The sequence below is a fragment of the Nerophis lumbriciformis genome, linkage group LG05, assembly GCF_033978685.3.
Source record: "Nerophis lumbriciformis linkage group LG05, RoL_Nlum_v2.1, whole genome shotgun sequence".
NCBI classification, from domain to species: domain Eukaryota; kingdom Metazoa; phylum Chordata; class Actinopteri; order Syngnathiformes; family Syngnathidae; genus Nerophis; species Nerophis lumbriciformis.
The window spans coordinates 33,485,333-33,501,607 of record NC_084552.2 but is presented as its reverse complement, the minus strand read 5'-3'; the positions used below and the strand labels follow the sequence as shown (position 1 = coordinate 33,501,607).

Below are 16,275 nucleotides of genomic sequence, written 5' to 3'. Positions count from 1 at the left end.
TGAAAAAAAGAGCTACATTTAAAAAAATGGCCTGTTGGCCACACTTTCAACACTATTGGTTTATATACTTCGCCAAGTAGGCAAAGTGATAGCAAACGACGGAAACGTGTCTCTAAGCTTGTTCCAAGCAAGGTTTACCGCTTTTGGAGATTTGGTGATGGTAATGCACAATTCCCGGACTTGTTATGGCAGATCTCCGTGGTCGTTCACGCGCCAAATTCAGTGCTTTGTCTTTCATGACCGTTCGTCTTTGTTTACCGAATAAATGCACGACACAACACACTCTCCACTTTTTCACTTTTTAAGGGTCGCTAAATTGGAAGCACAGATCTCTTCTACTACATCTCTGGCAAAGCAGGTGTGTATGAAACGGCAAATGCGCATTTGTGGTGGGTCCAATTTCATTAGTTAATAAATGTCTGCCTCAATTAAATGAATTTATGGGAAACACCACGTCCACATCCTACTTCCGTCTGCGTGGGTGACGTAAGCCCGCTAAAACACATTTAAAGTAATCATACTTTTAGCTTTATCATTAAATAAATGATTCCTCAAGGCAGAGAAAATTACAGCATTTTTTGTAATCAAGTTAACCCCTAATATTCATTTTAATTCAAATTAGTGCACATTGTTTGATTATTTTTGCAACATAAAATATATCATACCAAATATTTATTATTTCATTTTCATTCTATTATTCTGCCTTTATTTAACAAAGACAGAAAAATTGAGGAACATCAAGTAAATGTTCTGTGAAGTTGTTACCTGAAATTTCATCCTCATCCAGCTCTGACTGGAAGCTGCTCCTGTTCTCCCAAGTAGGAGGGGAGTATTTCTTCCTAGTCACATACTGCCGGCCGATTGTCCTTTTGGCGCTCTTCACCAGGTTTTTAGAAAGTGTTCTGAAAGAAACAAGGATGTCCTTAAATCTGTCACCAGGCTGGATCACTGTACTTCTTGTTTTCTGTGATGGGATCACTTCTCTACAGTTGTAAGCACAGCATAGCAAAACTTTGATAATACATGTATAATGGCCCAGACTGTATACAGAAATAACAAAATGACACAATACAGCTGTGATTTAACTAATATTACTGTGAGTAGCCTGCTAAATTGTTACACACTTTTATAAGTTCAATACAATACGAGCATATGAGCAGCACTTTGGAAAACTCCATTTAATTTGATGCCCAAAAAACAAGGTCATACTTGAGTGACTGGTTCTTGTCTTTTGTCTTATGCTCCACTACCAGCTTGCCACTCTGACCCACAGTGAAGGCGAACGTCCCCTGCACATGCTGTGGGTATCGTAGTTTGTGGATGTGCTTTCTGAAAACTTCCGCAAGGTCGGCCGCCACCTCCTCGTCGAACGCGATCTTCATTAACTGCACAGAAACAGTGGGCAATGTTATACGAAAGACGGAAAAAGATTGCACCCCAAGTAAAAGAGGATTCTACACTACCTGGAAGGTACAGGACCGTAGCTGTAGCCCCTCCAGGAGAAAGTGCTCCATGGCAGCATTGACAGAGATTCTCTTCTCCTTTGTCAACGAGGCAATGGGGAATGAGCGAGTCACCACCTGCTCTCCCACTGCAAGAGGGTACGAAGTTAATTGTCCTAACATAATGTGGCCGTAACGTACAGTAAGAACATTGCACAGATGTGTATAGTGCAATCTCTCACCCAGTGGGTCCGTGGGAGTGCCTTTGAAGATAAGCCGGTAGGTGGTAAGGAAGATGGCGCCCTCTGCAGGGAGTAGTGGCGGGCCTCCCATATGCCCCGTAGCCTCCTCGCGCCCATCTGGGAAGAGGTGAACGCGCATGCCGTCCATCACCAGCTCCTCCCCGGCCAAAAGTGTTGGCCTCAGCAGCTTGGGCTGACGAGAGAGAGAGAGAGAGAGAGAGAGAGAGAGAGAGAGAGAGAGAGAGAGAGAGACAGAGAGAGAGAGAGAGAGAGAGAGACAGAGACAGAGAGAGAGAGAGAGAGAGAGAGAGAGAGAAGGAGGCAAGTACATTAATGAGTACAGACAAAGGGGGGAGAAAATACAGAGGAGAAAGAGTTCTTATACATTACATGATACCACAAAAAAATTTCAAGGGATGCAAACATGCAAAATATAACACCTTACGGTTCAATGTCATGCATTGTACAGTAACCATGTACAGGACTGACTACAATATATGGATAAAAGTAATGTGTGTTACAATATTTTGTTAAGACCTCACAACACACGAGCCAACCTGCACTGTGCAAATATTGGTACCTTAATAAAAGTTCCTTGTCATGCAAAATGGACTTAATAATGATAGGAGACATTTGAACTTTCTCACTGAAAGATGTCCCTAGAGCATGTTTAGAAAAAAATCAACCACCTCCCTTGGTTGCTTTTGAGGTTCTCCTAGGGCACGGACATGATCCTGCCTCTGACCCCGAGCTAGATGAGCCCATGTATATGCCCAACATTTCACAGAGGACAGCTTTGTAAAAAAAAAAAGCTACGGCTTGTGTCCTTCTGCTCGCTTCTTCATATTAAAATGTTGCACGTAGGGCTGGGCGATATATCGATATACGCGATATATTGCGGGTTTGTCTCTGTGCGATATAGAAAATGACTATATCGTGATATCGAGTATACGTTCTCACGCATTTAGCTGCGGGCATTACACTACAGGCTCTCCTCCTCTTTCCTGTCTCTCCTTCTCACAGACAGACAAGCGCACCTTCTTACACACGTCACAGACTGTCACGTCATACGTCACATACGTATACGCACTCCCCGAGCAGAGAGGTAGCAGCATGGCTAACGTTAGCTGTGATGCTAGCGGAGTGGTGCAAGCGCTAATACAAGAGAAAGAAGGTGCGAATCTGGTAACAAATGGAGGAATAATTAATTCCCCCAAAACACAGCAGGGGGTCCATCGTCTGGCGGTGGTTTGGCTTCAAGTGGGAAGATGTCGAACAGACAACCGTAATTTGTCAAATGTGGGGCAAAAGCGTTGCTATAAAAAGTAGCATTACTGCTGTAACAAACAGTTCAGGGTGTCCCAAGTTACCGGAGTGTGTTAGGTAAGGAGGAGGAGTTTTGTCCCTCCAGAGTTGCCGTAGGGTTGTGACGTAGGGTGTGTGTGGTTGCGGAAGGAGGTGTGTGATGTTGACATTAAAGAAGCGGTGGCTACCGAACCTGCTCTAATGTCTCCCGTTTATTATTTTATTAGATAAGTACACTGTATAGGCGAGCCCAGGACACTCGGCAACACTGCTAATATGTAGCATAATTTGAAAAGTCACCCGCTAGACAAGGAAGAGGGCTTACTCCGCACGTCAATATCTCCATTCGGTGCCACACGTCCACACCATCAAAATGCCGAGGCAAACATTTCCAGATCAACACCGTATGAAAAAAATAGTAATTTTTTTTGTTGTGATTTCCTTCTCTGCATGAAAGTTTAAAAGTAGCATATATTAATGCAGTATGAAGAATACTGTTTTAATGTAGACACATAGAATCATCATACTGCTGTGATTATATGCATCAAGTGTTCATTCAAGGCTAAGGCAAAATATCGAGATATATATCGTGTATCGCGATATGGCCTTAAAATATCGCGATATTTAAAAAAGGCAATATCGCCCAGCCCTAGTTGCACGTGAACGTGATGTATCACTTCCATTACGTTGGATTACCACAGCTCAACAGCATTAAAGCTACATGCACACAAAACTGTGTTGACAGTAGGGCTTATTAAAAACATGTTTAAATCCCAACATCAAGGCTACATTTTGGGCAATACACTATTGCAGGACCCTTGAAACTTATTAAAAAATGTTGAATAACATAATGTGAGACACTTAAGACTAATAATTAGTGGTTTGTTTTATCTCTCTTTTTTCAAGTTCAGTGGCCTTTATCAATTATCTTTCTGGAAAAACAATAAATGTCTATATTATAACATAAAGACTGTTCGTCTCTTTTCTAGTGAGACGCCAAACACTTCTCGAGTAAAAATCTTCTGATATGACAATAATTTACAGGTTCAATAACCAGTGCTATTGCTGTAGGTCAGCATTATACATTTGGCTTGCAGGGAACTCAGCCCCTATCCCTCTCCAACACTACTGACGGCACCCTTCACTACGAAGGCACGCACGTTAGCATTTGCTGGAACAGCACCGCACATCAGGACACAAAAACAAACAGCAAACCAGGTCGAGCAATATCACCCAGCATGCTTTTGCTCAGGCGTCCTGTGAGTCACACACCACAGTTCCATACCTGCCGTGACACTGCGAGTCTGAACAGTACGGATTGGTGTGGAGAGGGAAGTAGGCGGGACTGGCTGGGGTTGCTCGGCATGGTCTTTCTTCAGTGCAGCGTAAAAATAGGAATTGGTTACCTTTTGGATCGGAGGCAGTCGTTTACTCTCGCGATGGACTGCGTCTAAGGTCTCAATGTGCATCTGAACGATATCTGCGGGCAGACAACAGAAGCGTGAGTAGAGAGAATTAAATAATCCTCCCTCGTCTATCTAAGGTGGTTGCCAGTGTGTACCTGGGATCATGGCATGGAGCGCCTTCAGGTGTTCGTTGGTCACGCCGCTCTCATTGCACACTTTGTCTACGAAGCGGTTGATGAAGCGCACCACTGAGTTGGCCACGTCGGAGATCTCTGCATCCTCAAAACCACTCTCAGTGTCGTAACTCTCTGCCATACTCCCTGCAATGCTATAAGACAAAAAAATGACTTGGGAGCACGTTTAACTCTTCTTAACGAGCAGCAGGTGCTTCTGTGGGCCCCTCACATATCTAAAAGTCCTCAACATATTTGCTTTGTTGTTCATGTTTTTTAACAACTTTTTGCAAATGCGTTACAGCCAATTATGCAAATTTGACGATTATACAGTTGTATTGACAATACAATGCAACAGATGATAACTGTAGGCTTTGCTAATAGTACTGTGTAGAGATGTTACGATACCGATCATCCATGAGTAAAATCAGCCAATACCAATACATATCACACGTATTTACAATACATTTATCAATTTACCATATTTTCAGCACTGTATGCCGCTACTTTTCTTCCAACGCTTTGGACCCTGCGGCTTATAAAATGGTGCAGCTAATATATATGGATTTTTCTTCGCTAATGGCCATGTGTTTGTTGCTTGTGCTTTGACGTCATCTTTAGGACGGGTTTGCTCACTGCAGGTGGTGCAGGTTGAAAATATATTTCCTGTTTTTCTGCTTTGAACCAGAAGTACAACCATCCATAGGGTTTATGCTCAAAAAGATTCTTCACTCATCACTCCAAGAAACGTTTGTAAGTTTTACAATACAAATACGACAATTCATACTTACTAAACCGCCCCATGTGTGATGTCTGTAGGAGTGTTTTCATGCGTATTTGTACATGATGTCGTAATGTAATCAAGCTAGCATTGTTAGCATTAGTAAATATGCTAACATGTTTACAAGTGTCTGTGTTAGTATTATTACCTTATAATGGCCTTCTTTTTGTATTTCAATTTCGTAAACTCACCAAAACGTCACCGTGGAGTTATTAAGTCTGTTTAGCTCATTGGAGAGCTAGCTTCCCCAGCTGGTGGGTCCATGACAATGACTTCAGTTTTGTTTGATCAGCTGTTTTATTGCCGTGTTACAGGTACCGTTTGGAAACATTTAAGGTATGTAAATAAACATTTACAAAATCGACTACCGTATTTTCCGCACTATAAGGCGCACCTAAAAACCTCCAATTTTCTCAAAAGCTGACAGTGCGCCTTATAATCCGGTGCGCCTTATATATGGACCAATATTGAGCCACAACAGGTCTCGCAACTACGGGATGCATAAAGTAACCCCAGCCTCTACTGTAGCGTCTATTCTATTCGCCTTATAATGCGGAGCGCCTTATATATGAACAAGGTTTTGAAATAGGCCTTTCATTGAAGGTGCCTTATAATCCGGTGCACCTAATAGTGCGGAAAATACGGTAGTTACTTATTTTCTTCTATTGCATACCATTGTTTGAGCAAAACAAAGTCAATAGTATGCAATAACTATACCAAAACTACACAAAATGTATTACTCATTTATATTCCTTTCTGCCCCCTTATAGTCCAGTGGCTTATTCTCCAAATGTAAAAACACCAAAAATTATATATTTATAGGAAAGAAAATATGGGCCGAATCACTTTAGTATCAATGAAATACTGATATTACCCTTGGTGTCGACCGCATCAATCTATGGAGTGATCTGCCCTCTTATGTGTCTGACACACCAACAGTTGTTATATTATCCTTTCTAGACTCTAATAATCTACTTGTTAATTGTTACTAGCTGCTTACTTTCTGCTGCAACATGATTCCATCTACACTTCTAAAAGTTTACCAAGCACTTAATTCTTCTGTTGTTTCTAGATAGCTTAGCTATTAACATGTCTGCTCCTGCTTCCTTTCGGCATGTAACATGTTTAGCCTTGTCCTAGCACTAGATAATGATACTTAAGATTTAAAAAAAAAATGCTGTTTGTTTGCCGTAATGGAGATGATTATTATTAACTTAGGGCAGCGGCTTTCCAAAGGACATACGCAATCAGTTGCTAGCTTGTCAGCAGAACAACAACAAAAAAACACAATACTATCCAGAGGGTATCACGTCTGCAAAAGGCATTAATCGGCAATGGCGATAACATACTAAAAAAAAAAAAACGACTGACACTGATCTGTGACTGATCAGCCGACACATCCATAGTACTGTGGTATCAATGATGTCATAATCATAATTGTGGTGTCACAATTCTTACCTGTTGGTTACATAGCTGTTGCTGACACTTTCTACGTCTCCGAGGCCTGTACTTCTGAGCAGGCGGTTCTTGCTGGTGTCCAGCGGCAGCAGCAAATAGCTCATCCTGTTGGCGTAGTGGATAGCCTGGCTGAACACGGTGCTTTCCTCTTTCTGCACTCGCTCCGTCTGCATTTCCTTGCCGAGCATTGGCCACAAGCGGCTCTGCTCTGATGCCAGTTCCAGGGCGCTGATCTCCCGCCCACTGCCCAATCCCTCCTGCTGATCCTGAGAGCAAATTGTGTTAAGTTTGTTCATGAGGGATACAGTAATAATCAAATAAATAATTCACAGGTTGGGCAAGCCACTTATAGTGAAACTTGTTTAAGTCTACGCTCCTTGGACAGGCTGACTGAAAAGCAGTTGTTGATATCACCAAAATCGAAACTGAAATTAGCCATTGTTTGCCCATTTACTTTTAACTTTGTCCAGAGACATAAAGAGAATGAGTGATAAATGATTTCTTGACCTATGGCAATTTGTCGACATGGTTTTTCTCCATTTGTATTTTTGTCAAATTTGATTCTTCTGGTATTGTATACTCTTATTTAACAAAGCTGCTGCAAATATGTCATTTTACAATGACAATAAAGCTATTGAACATGCACACATATTTCTTCTGGTAGCTAAAAATGTAAAGAAACAACAACAACATTGTTGCATTTTTTTAGCTTCTGTGGTAGAATCCAGGTTAATACAGCAATGCTTTTATTTTAAAGCTCACTTTGTGCTGAACAGGAAGCCACTGTAGCACGTTTAATGCTTTGTGATAATGAGGAAGTTAACTAACATTAATACTAACAATACTATAAACACATGTCGACAAACTTTTTTTTCTGTAGAAAAGACCCTGTTGGGTCTCAAAATTGATGTCAACAACGTGGTGTGTGGGGACTTTAGTTGATCAACAGACGAGTTGTTGCTTCAAAGGGGAACAGCATTTATTTATAATTTTGCCTATCATTCACAATCAATCATAATGAGAGACAAGAAAACACGTCTTTTATATTTTTAGGATTCTGAAGACAAAAAAAACGCTTGCAAGATGCGGCTAAAGGCTGTTACTATTGAAGCCTTCAAAGCCCTCTAAAACAACTTAAAAACCTTATATCAATGTTTTATATACACACTGCAAGTATATAAATGTATGAACAAACACATTCATAACAATATGTAAAATGTACAATATTCACCATCATTTGGTTGATTTAAACATTCACAGAACTTATTTCCTTGGCCCCAACCTCAACTGTGTTGAACACACTTCAGACTTCTGGCAATAAACGCGTGTTCTTACTTCCGGAACCAAACACGTGCGTGTTCTAGTCATGGCAGATTTGGTAATAGACGACGAAGATGTCTATTTTTGGATAAATGAGATTTCACAACCTTATATTTTTGAAGCTGAATATACAGAGGATGAACTGCTTGTTAAAGAAGCTAAGGGAGCACAAAGAGAGGATGAAACGTTCAAGTAGACGGAAACCGAGAGAGTCAAGACTGGTGTGACTTGACGGTGTAAATGTGGAACTTGGAACCAAACTATGCTGACGGAAATTGAGTACATACCCCAAATAAACTGGGGGAAAAATGTCCCCGGCCAGCTGGACCAAACAGACTAATGTCCAACGAGTTAGGTTACTATAATATTGGTCATGATACATGCAACACGGCATGCTTGTTATTACAACTACAGTACATACCCTGTTGAGCAAGCTGTGCACAAACAAAACATGAAATGTGGGCTAACACTTTACAGATACTGTAATATGATTGTTCACGTTTTACAGTCAGTACAGATTTGTGTCCTATTGTATTGTGCATTAAAAACTCAAAAGCCATTCAGCTGCTGACGCTGAAGCTAGCTTATGGTTAATGTCATAGCACGCCGTCACAAGGCGATGTGTTACACTAGAAAGATAGTACCTCAGTGTTTACTCCTACAACAACAATGTCACTACAGTTTGGTTGTTATACAGGTTACATAATGTAAATGAAGTATTGTTGGCGGTTTTTGGATGCATTTTAGAGTGATTTAGAGGCAGAATGGATTGCTCCCATTAGCTGCATTGCTCGCCACCTCGAACGGCCGATTATTACAAGTTACAATGCAAAAAAAAAAACATGTTCTTGCCTCTCATACAGATTATGAACGATAGACAACAAGTTCCACTACATTAGTCTTACAGCTCTATTATACAATACATATCAAAAGCAGGTTACCGAGTTGTTCTGATGCACTCCGTCTTCAGTCTCCAAGTAAAGTGCCCTAATATGGTTCTGGACATCACTATAAAACATGGCTTCCCAAAACTGCATGTTGGTCCACACCGTGTGCTCCTGTACGCAACTGTAAGCAAACTGAGTGATGCCTGCTCCCAGTTTCTGTCAAGAATAACAACAATGACATATGAGACATTTTGGAAACAAGAACAACAATTAGTAATAGTCCAGTAATAATGACAGGACCAGACTAATTTTATGAGCTCATGGTCAGATCAAGCAGACAGCCAAGATATGTATTGGTTCTTAATACTATACAGCTTTTATAGACTGTCAATAGAACAGGTGGGTAACAACTTGACTTACAACAATTGTTTAAAGTACTGTGCGTGGTAACACACCTACGGTAGATACTGTACAACTTGGTGCATTTGAAATTCATGATGTCAATTGTGGACTGAGTCTTGGCAACTTACTCTGCAAAAGGCTGTGACCAATGGAAGAAGGGCGGCTGCAATACCATGTTCATCCATATGTGAACAGTCCTGAGTAGAGAAGTAGAAAAGAAACCTGACAGCTTGCAAAACATATAAAAAAAATACTGCATTCACACAAAACTCAGGGTATATGAATGATAAATCGAGCTGTAGAGTAAGAGTTGTAACTGACCTGTAAGGTGCAGTTCATCATGCGGACTATGTAGTCGAACTGCTGGTCGTCTAACACTGCTCGGTTCTGTAAGACGTGCTGATTGAGTTCTTGGGTCAAACACAGCCGAGCCGCTCGTCCTTTTAATGCGCGAAGTACTGCAGGCATGAGCTGCAAAAGGAAGGCGCAATGTTTGAACTAAATCTGATCAGACCATACAGAGCCTTCTATTTTGCTTAAATGACAATAACTATACTTTCAAACATAAAAACACAGTACCAACTGCCAAGCATAATGTTGTTACATTAGTATTATACTCTGGGTCTGTTTTGCTGCCGACTGTACTGGTGCACTGCACAAAGTGGATGGAATCATGCAGGAGAAAGACTACTAAAGCAAGGGCAGATAGACAGCTGAACCTTAGACACAATTGAGTGTTCCAATAGGAAAGTTATCTAAACCACAGTTAAAAATTGATTTTGGAATGGACAAATTAGGATAATATTATACTTGTGGAATGGCCTTCCTAAAGCCCCAACATCAACTGTGTTGAATATTTTTGGTCTAAACTGGGTCTGTGCGAGAAAACCAACTATTTTAACTTGACCAATACTAGCAAAAAAGAGTGGTGAAATTCCCAGCCAAAATTATGCCAGAAACTTGTCAAAGAGAATACAAATAATTTTGTCAAGGTGTTGCTGAGGGATATTAGTGGGTATATATGTACTGTATGTATTAGAACCTGTATGTATACTTTTGACGCTGTGTATTGTTCTATATAGAGTATAATCAGTCCACCCTACAAAAACAACTGTTCAAAATTGATATGACAGTCCGGAACAACAGAGAAATTGAATGAGATATAGGAGCCATGTCTCAAATTAGTCCAATTAAACTTTAAAGAACAGGACACAAAACAGTCACTTTTGCTAAAGGATTCCCGAAATGGAAGAAATTGCTTAGTCATCATTACCTTCTTGGCCTCCAGCATTTTGTTCTCGAAGATGTATGTGATGCAGTTCCTGACAACTTCCAACCTGCGGGCACTGTTGGCCATAACGTTGCTGTTCCGGTCCACAATGTCCCCTTTCGAAATGTGGCAGATGTGATGCACAGAGACTAAATTATCATTGTGGCACCACTGAATGAAGCCTGTCAAACACACGCTGAGAGATCGAACTTGAGGAGGTGCAAAGTCAGATGATGAACAGAGGTTTCCACCAAAACGCAACTGTACAAATTGTTACGTTTCTATTTTGAAAGTTGTTGAAGGCTTACCCAGTGTAGGACCGGAAGGCACCATGCTCTTGACCTCTGCCTTGACCGCAGGTGGGACCGTCTTGAGCTTGGCGGCAGCGTGGTCGATGAAGAGCTGTACTGCAACTTCATCCAGCACAGGGAAGGCCGTCTGACTCTGTGTAGTACTTTGGCCGTTTTCCGACGGTCGCTGGACTTTATGCATGGTCACTGCCGGGTAGGGATTTTCCTGGAGTGTGACAAAAGAAGATCCTCTGTGGTTCCACACAAATCATTTTCAAAAATAGCGGCGTTATTTAATTTTTAAACGCACATTTTTGAAGAGCAGCTCAGCCAACTCCTTGATATGGTTCATTACTTTGCGCGGACAGGCCTCCTCTTGTCGTATCCTCTCCACCTCATTGGCTACCAACTGTGGAAACAACATAAAATAATTGCTCTCTCCATATAAATCAATCATACATGTTAAATTAAAAGTGATGCAGCCCTGGAGACAGCAATAAAGTAATTGTTTGGCGTTCAACTAGAAATGCATAATCATAGACAACCACAAACATTTGGAGTCTTCCAAAATGATTCATACCAAAGGTATATTTTGAATAAAATAAAAGTTTACAGGTGAATTGCTATTTTTTTGGTCTGGAAATGACAGGAAAACGTGGCAAAGACAATGGGGGAAAACATTTTTTAATTATTTTAAAAAAAAAAAAGGTTTTGTTTTGACAAATCCTTTACAATCTATAGCTAATGTTGTAATTATACAGTTGATTATAATAATTATTTTATATCACACACACACACATATACATATATATATATATATATATATATATATATATATATATATATATATATATATGTGTGTGTGTGTGTGTATATGTATGTATATGTGTATATATATGTATATATACTGTCTATATGTGTGTGTATATGTATGTATATATATATGTGTATGTGTATGTATATATATATATATATATGTATATGTATGTATGTATATATATGTGTATATGTATGTATGTGTGTATATATATATATATATATATATATATATATATATATATATATATATATTTATATATATATATATATACACTGTATTTTTTTTTTAAATGTTACTGTGAAAAATTAGAAACGTGAAAGGAAGTACACTATAATTACTGAGACATCAAAAATAGTAGGATTAAATAAACTTGTAAAATTGTCCTACTCTTTTTCAAACATGTTATCTAGTGCAAGTGTAATCATGGGATGTATTCCAATGTAACATAGTTAAGCATGTTTCAAATAAAATAAATCATTACCGTCCATCCATCCATTTTCTAAAGCTTGTCCCTCTCGGCAATTACAAAAATGATGGACGGTGAAACGGGACAGAATGATATAAATAAATAGATCTTTCAAAAAATACTTTATAGTTGGAATTAAATATAAAACATATTATTGAATGAGTCATTAATTCGTTGAATGTAATATTACATTTAATCATTAAATTTTATCATGATTTAATGTTTTTTTTAATTATTTCATGATTTTTTTCATGATTCAATTGATGATTGCATGATTTACATAAATAAATAATTAAATCACAAAATAATAAGAACAAAATATTTAAATAAATCATTAACTAATTAATTACATCATGAAATTATTTAATATATCATGAAATTATTTAATTAATAATTATTAAATTGGTAAATATTTTATAATAACAGTAAATATTGTTATAACCTTTTTTATTAAACATATTGACACATTTATAACACAAGTATGTATTTAACTCAATTTATAATTAATTAGTGACTCATTTAAGTAATTATTTAAAGATATATTTATGTATCTAATTTTATCCCATTTTATAATCCATAAATAATAGACCAAAAACTCTTAAAATGTTTACACCAAGTACTACCTCAATTTTTTATTATTACCATTTTGTGACCTTCTCTCGCCATCACAAATAAGCTTCAAACATGTGACTTGTACTTGCATGGAGTTAGCTTGTTGAGTATTAGGTGAGTTAAGCTTTATTGTTAAAATATTTACTCTTTTATTATTACTTTTTTTTTTTTTTCACAGGTTTTTTAAACTTTAATGTGTCCTTTACAGCCAAAAGGTGCCCAATAAAAAAATCTAAAACATGTAATTGGTCTAACAAATTTTGGTTTTACAAAACAAGCAGGAACCAATCAAAAGGTCAATGTGAATAGCTGTCAAACATGTTTTTAGGAAGCTACAACAACTCTTTGTACTCACATCGTCAAATAAGTCGGTTTCTCTGTAAGGGGGCCCTCTCTCAGAAACAAATCCTGCGAATGCCATGCCATCCAACACCTTCATGAGGAAGTCATCTTCAGTGAGCGCCCTTTGGCCGAGGAAGGCAGCCTTAGGAAAACAGGGAAAATTAAAACCCTCATTCATAAAATTTGATTTGAGCGATCAAGCTGGGCTATATTAAGCATGAAGTGTCTCATTCTACCTTATGGAAGCGGATAACAGGTTCGGGGTGAATGCGGATGATATGTAAACACCAGCGATAACCCTGGAAGAGCTGAGCAAACAACCACAGGAAGACCGCCCGAATCTCCTTGTCCTGAAACACACAACAAAGTCAAGTTTAAGTCTAAGTTGGAACGCCATCTTAGCATGCGGTTTTGTTACCTAACTAGTTACTTAGTTAAAGAGCATAACACAAACACCACTTGATTAAGAAAAGAACCATCATCATCTTCAACATAATATTTTGCGTGCTTGTTCTAAATTGTTGTCACCTGGATCTTGAGAGCAGACGGTTGCGAGGACTGAGGGGGGAAGGCATGATCGGCAACTTCCAGCTCTGGATCCAAAATCTGCAAGAGCCAAATATAAAATTTAGTGAATAAAATAAACCAACAAAACATACATACATCTGCAAGAGCCAAATATGAAATTTAGTGAATAAAATAAACCAACAAAACATACATACATACATACATATACTGTATATGTATACACAGTGTGTATATATATATATATATATATATATATATATATATATATATATATATATATATATATATATATATACACACACATACATACATATACACATATATATATACATACATACATATACATATATATATATATATATATATACATACACATACACATATATATATATATACATACATATACACACACATATAGACAGTATATATACATATATATACACATATACATACATATAAACACACATATATATATATATATATATATATATATATATATATATATATATATATATATATATATATATATATAAATATTAGGGGTGTAACAGTACACAAAAATTTCGGTTCGGTACGTACCTCGGTTTAGAGGTCACGGTTCGGTTCATTTTCGGTACAGTAAGAAAACAAAATATAAATTTTTTGGTTATTTATTTACCAAATTTGTAAACAATGGCTTTATCCTTTTAACATTGGGAACACTATAATAATTCTGCCCACGTTAATCAACATTAACTGCCTCAAGTTTTTGCTCAGATTAAATAAAATTACAAAACTTTTCTTCTACATATAAAAAGTGCAAAATTAAACAGTTTCAAGTCAACTCATCATGCTTAATTTATTAGAGCATTTGGGAAGCCTGTAGTTGATTTTTTATCACGCACACACACACACACACACACACACACACACACACACACACACACACACACACACACACACACACACACACACACACACACACACACACACACACACACACACACACACAATGAGCTAAAACACACACACCGCAAAATGAGCTAACGTTACACTAAAAGCTAATTAGCCTTCACCTCAAGCCAGGACTGCGAGCGAGCTGAGCTGCAGTTTGTTTCTAGAATGTCAACGGGCTCATAGTGATGTTACTAGTAGTTGACTGGGAGGTGTTTATTTTAATTTCGGGAGAGTCCGCTGCCTGATGTTCACCTGCTAAACACCTATCTGCTAACCCCACCGCAGAAGCACTGACTACATGCGCTCTGAATACGCACTGCTGATTGGCTGTTACCCCTCTGAATACGCACTGCTGATTGGCTGTTACCGCTATGGTTGTAACCAATCAGATGGTTGTGTGGGTGGGACAATGCTGGGTGCTGTGTAGGAGACAGAGGCAGAAAGCAGAGCAGCTTGTTAAGACTTTTGCTTCGGCGGCTACTTCATATGTTCGTGTGGAAACTCGTTCGGTACACCTCCGAACCGAACCGGAACCCCCGTACCGAAACGGTTCAATACAAATACACATACCGTTACATTCTTAATATATATATATACATACATATATATATATACATATATACATACATACATACATACATACATACATATACATATATAGATATACAAATATCCGATCGTCCGCCAATATTTGCCGAAAAATGCGTATCGGCAAAGCATGGGAAAATGCAGATCCAGATAAATGATAAATGGGTTATACTTGTATAGCGCTTTTCTACCTTCAAGGTACTCAAAGCGCTTTTGACAGTATTTCCACATTCACCCATTCACACACACATTCACACACTGATGGCGGGAGCTGCCATGCAAGGCGCTAACCAGCAGCCATCAGGAGCAAGGGGTGAAGTGTCTTGCCCAAGGACACAGTGGACGTGACTAGGATGGTAGAAGGTGGGGATTGAACCGCAGTAATCAGCAACCCTCCGATTGCTGGCCAGCCACTCTACCAACTTCGCCACGCCGTCTCCAGATCCAGTTAAAAAAAACAAACTCCGGTCCGTGTTTTCCAACGCACCGATTTAAATAATACATTCCACTTTTCTGCTGCTCCCTAATTTCAGTTCCGCATTTTCCAGCACACCTTCAACACATCCACAGGTCTGTGGATTCTCACGCAGTTGCTTTTAGCTGCTGGCATTACACGACAGGCTCTTTTCACTCTTTCCTGTGTCTCCCTCTCACAGACAGCAAGCGCACCTTCTTACACACGTCACATACTGTGACGTCATACGTCACATACGTATACGCCCTCTCCCAGCAGAGAGGTAGCAGCATGGCTAACGTTAGCAATCAATCAATCAATCAGCTGTGATGCTAGCGCAGCTGTGCGAGCAATGTTCCCTCTAAGGTGCGCGTCTGTGCAATTGCGCACTCCTCAAGCGCCCTCTGCGCACGGCAAATCTATGCCACGCACAAAATCAAATAAAAAAATAAGTGCATAACAATTTTCGACACACGGACACGACAGAGAAAACAGTTTTCGTCATCATTGTTCAAATAATGTAACGTCTGTCGAGACGCTTATCTCCGTTCGG

The 16,275-nt window shown here is 38.9% G+C and overlaps 1 protein-coding gene across 5 annotated transcripts in view; it reads right to left on the bottom strand.

The window, feature by feature from the left end:
- Positions 1-16,275, bottom strand: part of sbf1 (SET binding factor 1) — a 92,720-nt gene that overhangs the window by 22,210 nt on the left and 54,235 nt on the right. For all 5 annotated transcript variants that reach the window (XM_061960700.1, XM_061960702.1, XM_061960701.1 and 2 more), the window contains 16 exons: positions 13,745-13,822; positions 13,453-13,566; positions 13,230-13,358; positions 11,287-11,385; positions 10,995-11,202; positions 10,690-10,802; positions 9,738-9,887; positions 9,545-9,613; positions 9,069-9,230; positions 6,808-7,073; positions 4,551-4,723; positions 4,396-4,469; positions 1,685-1,877; positions 1,464-1,591; positions 1,210-1,385; positions 766-902 (listed from right to left, as the gene is read on the bottom strand). In XM_061960700.1, coding sequence (XP_061816684.1) covers positions 766-902; positions 1,210-1,385; positions 1,464-1,591; positions 1,685-1,877; positions 4,396-4,469; positions 4,551-4,723; positions 6,808-7,073; positions 9,069-9,230; positions 9,545-9,613; positions 9,738-9,887; positions 10,690-10,802; positions 10,995-11,202; positions 11,287-11,385; positions 13,230-13,358; positions 13,453-13,566; positions 13,745-13,822 — 2,269 coding nt within the window. The remainder of the gene's footprint in view (positions 1-765; positions 903-1,209; positions 1,386-1,463; positions 1,592-1,684; positions 1,878-4,395; positions 4,470-4,550; positions 4,724-6,807; positions 7,074-9,068; positions 9,231-9,544; positions 9,614-9,737; positions 9,888-10,689; positions 10,803-10,994; positions 11,203-11,286; positions 11,386-13,229; positions 13,359-13,452; positions 13,567-13,744; positions 13,823-16,275) is intronic.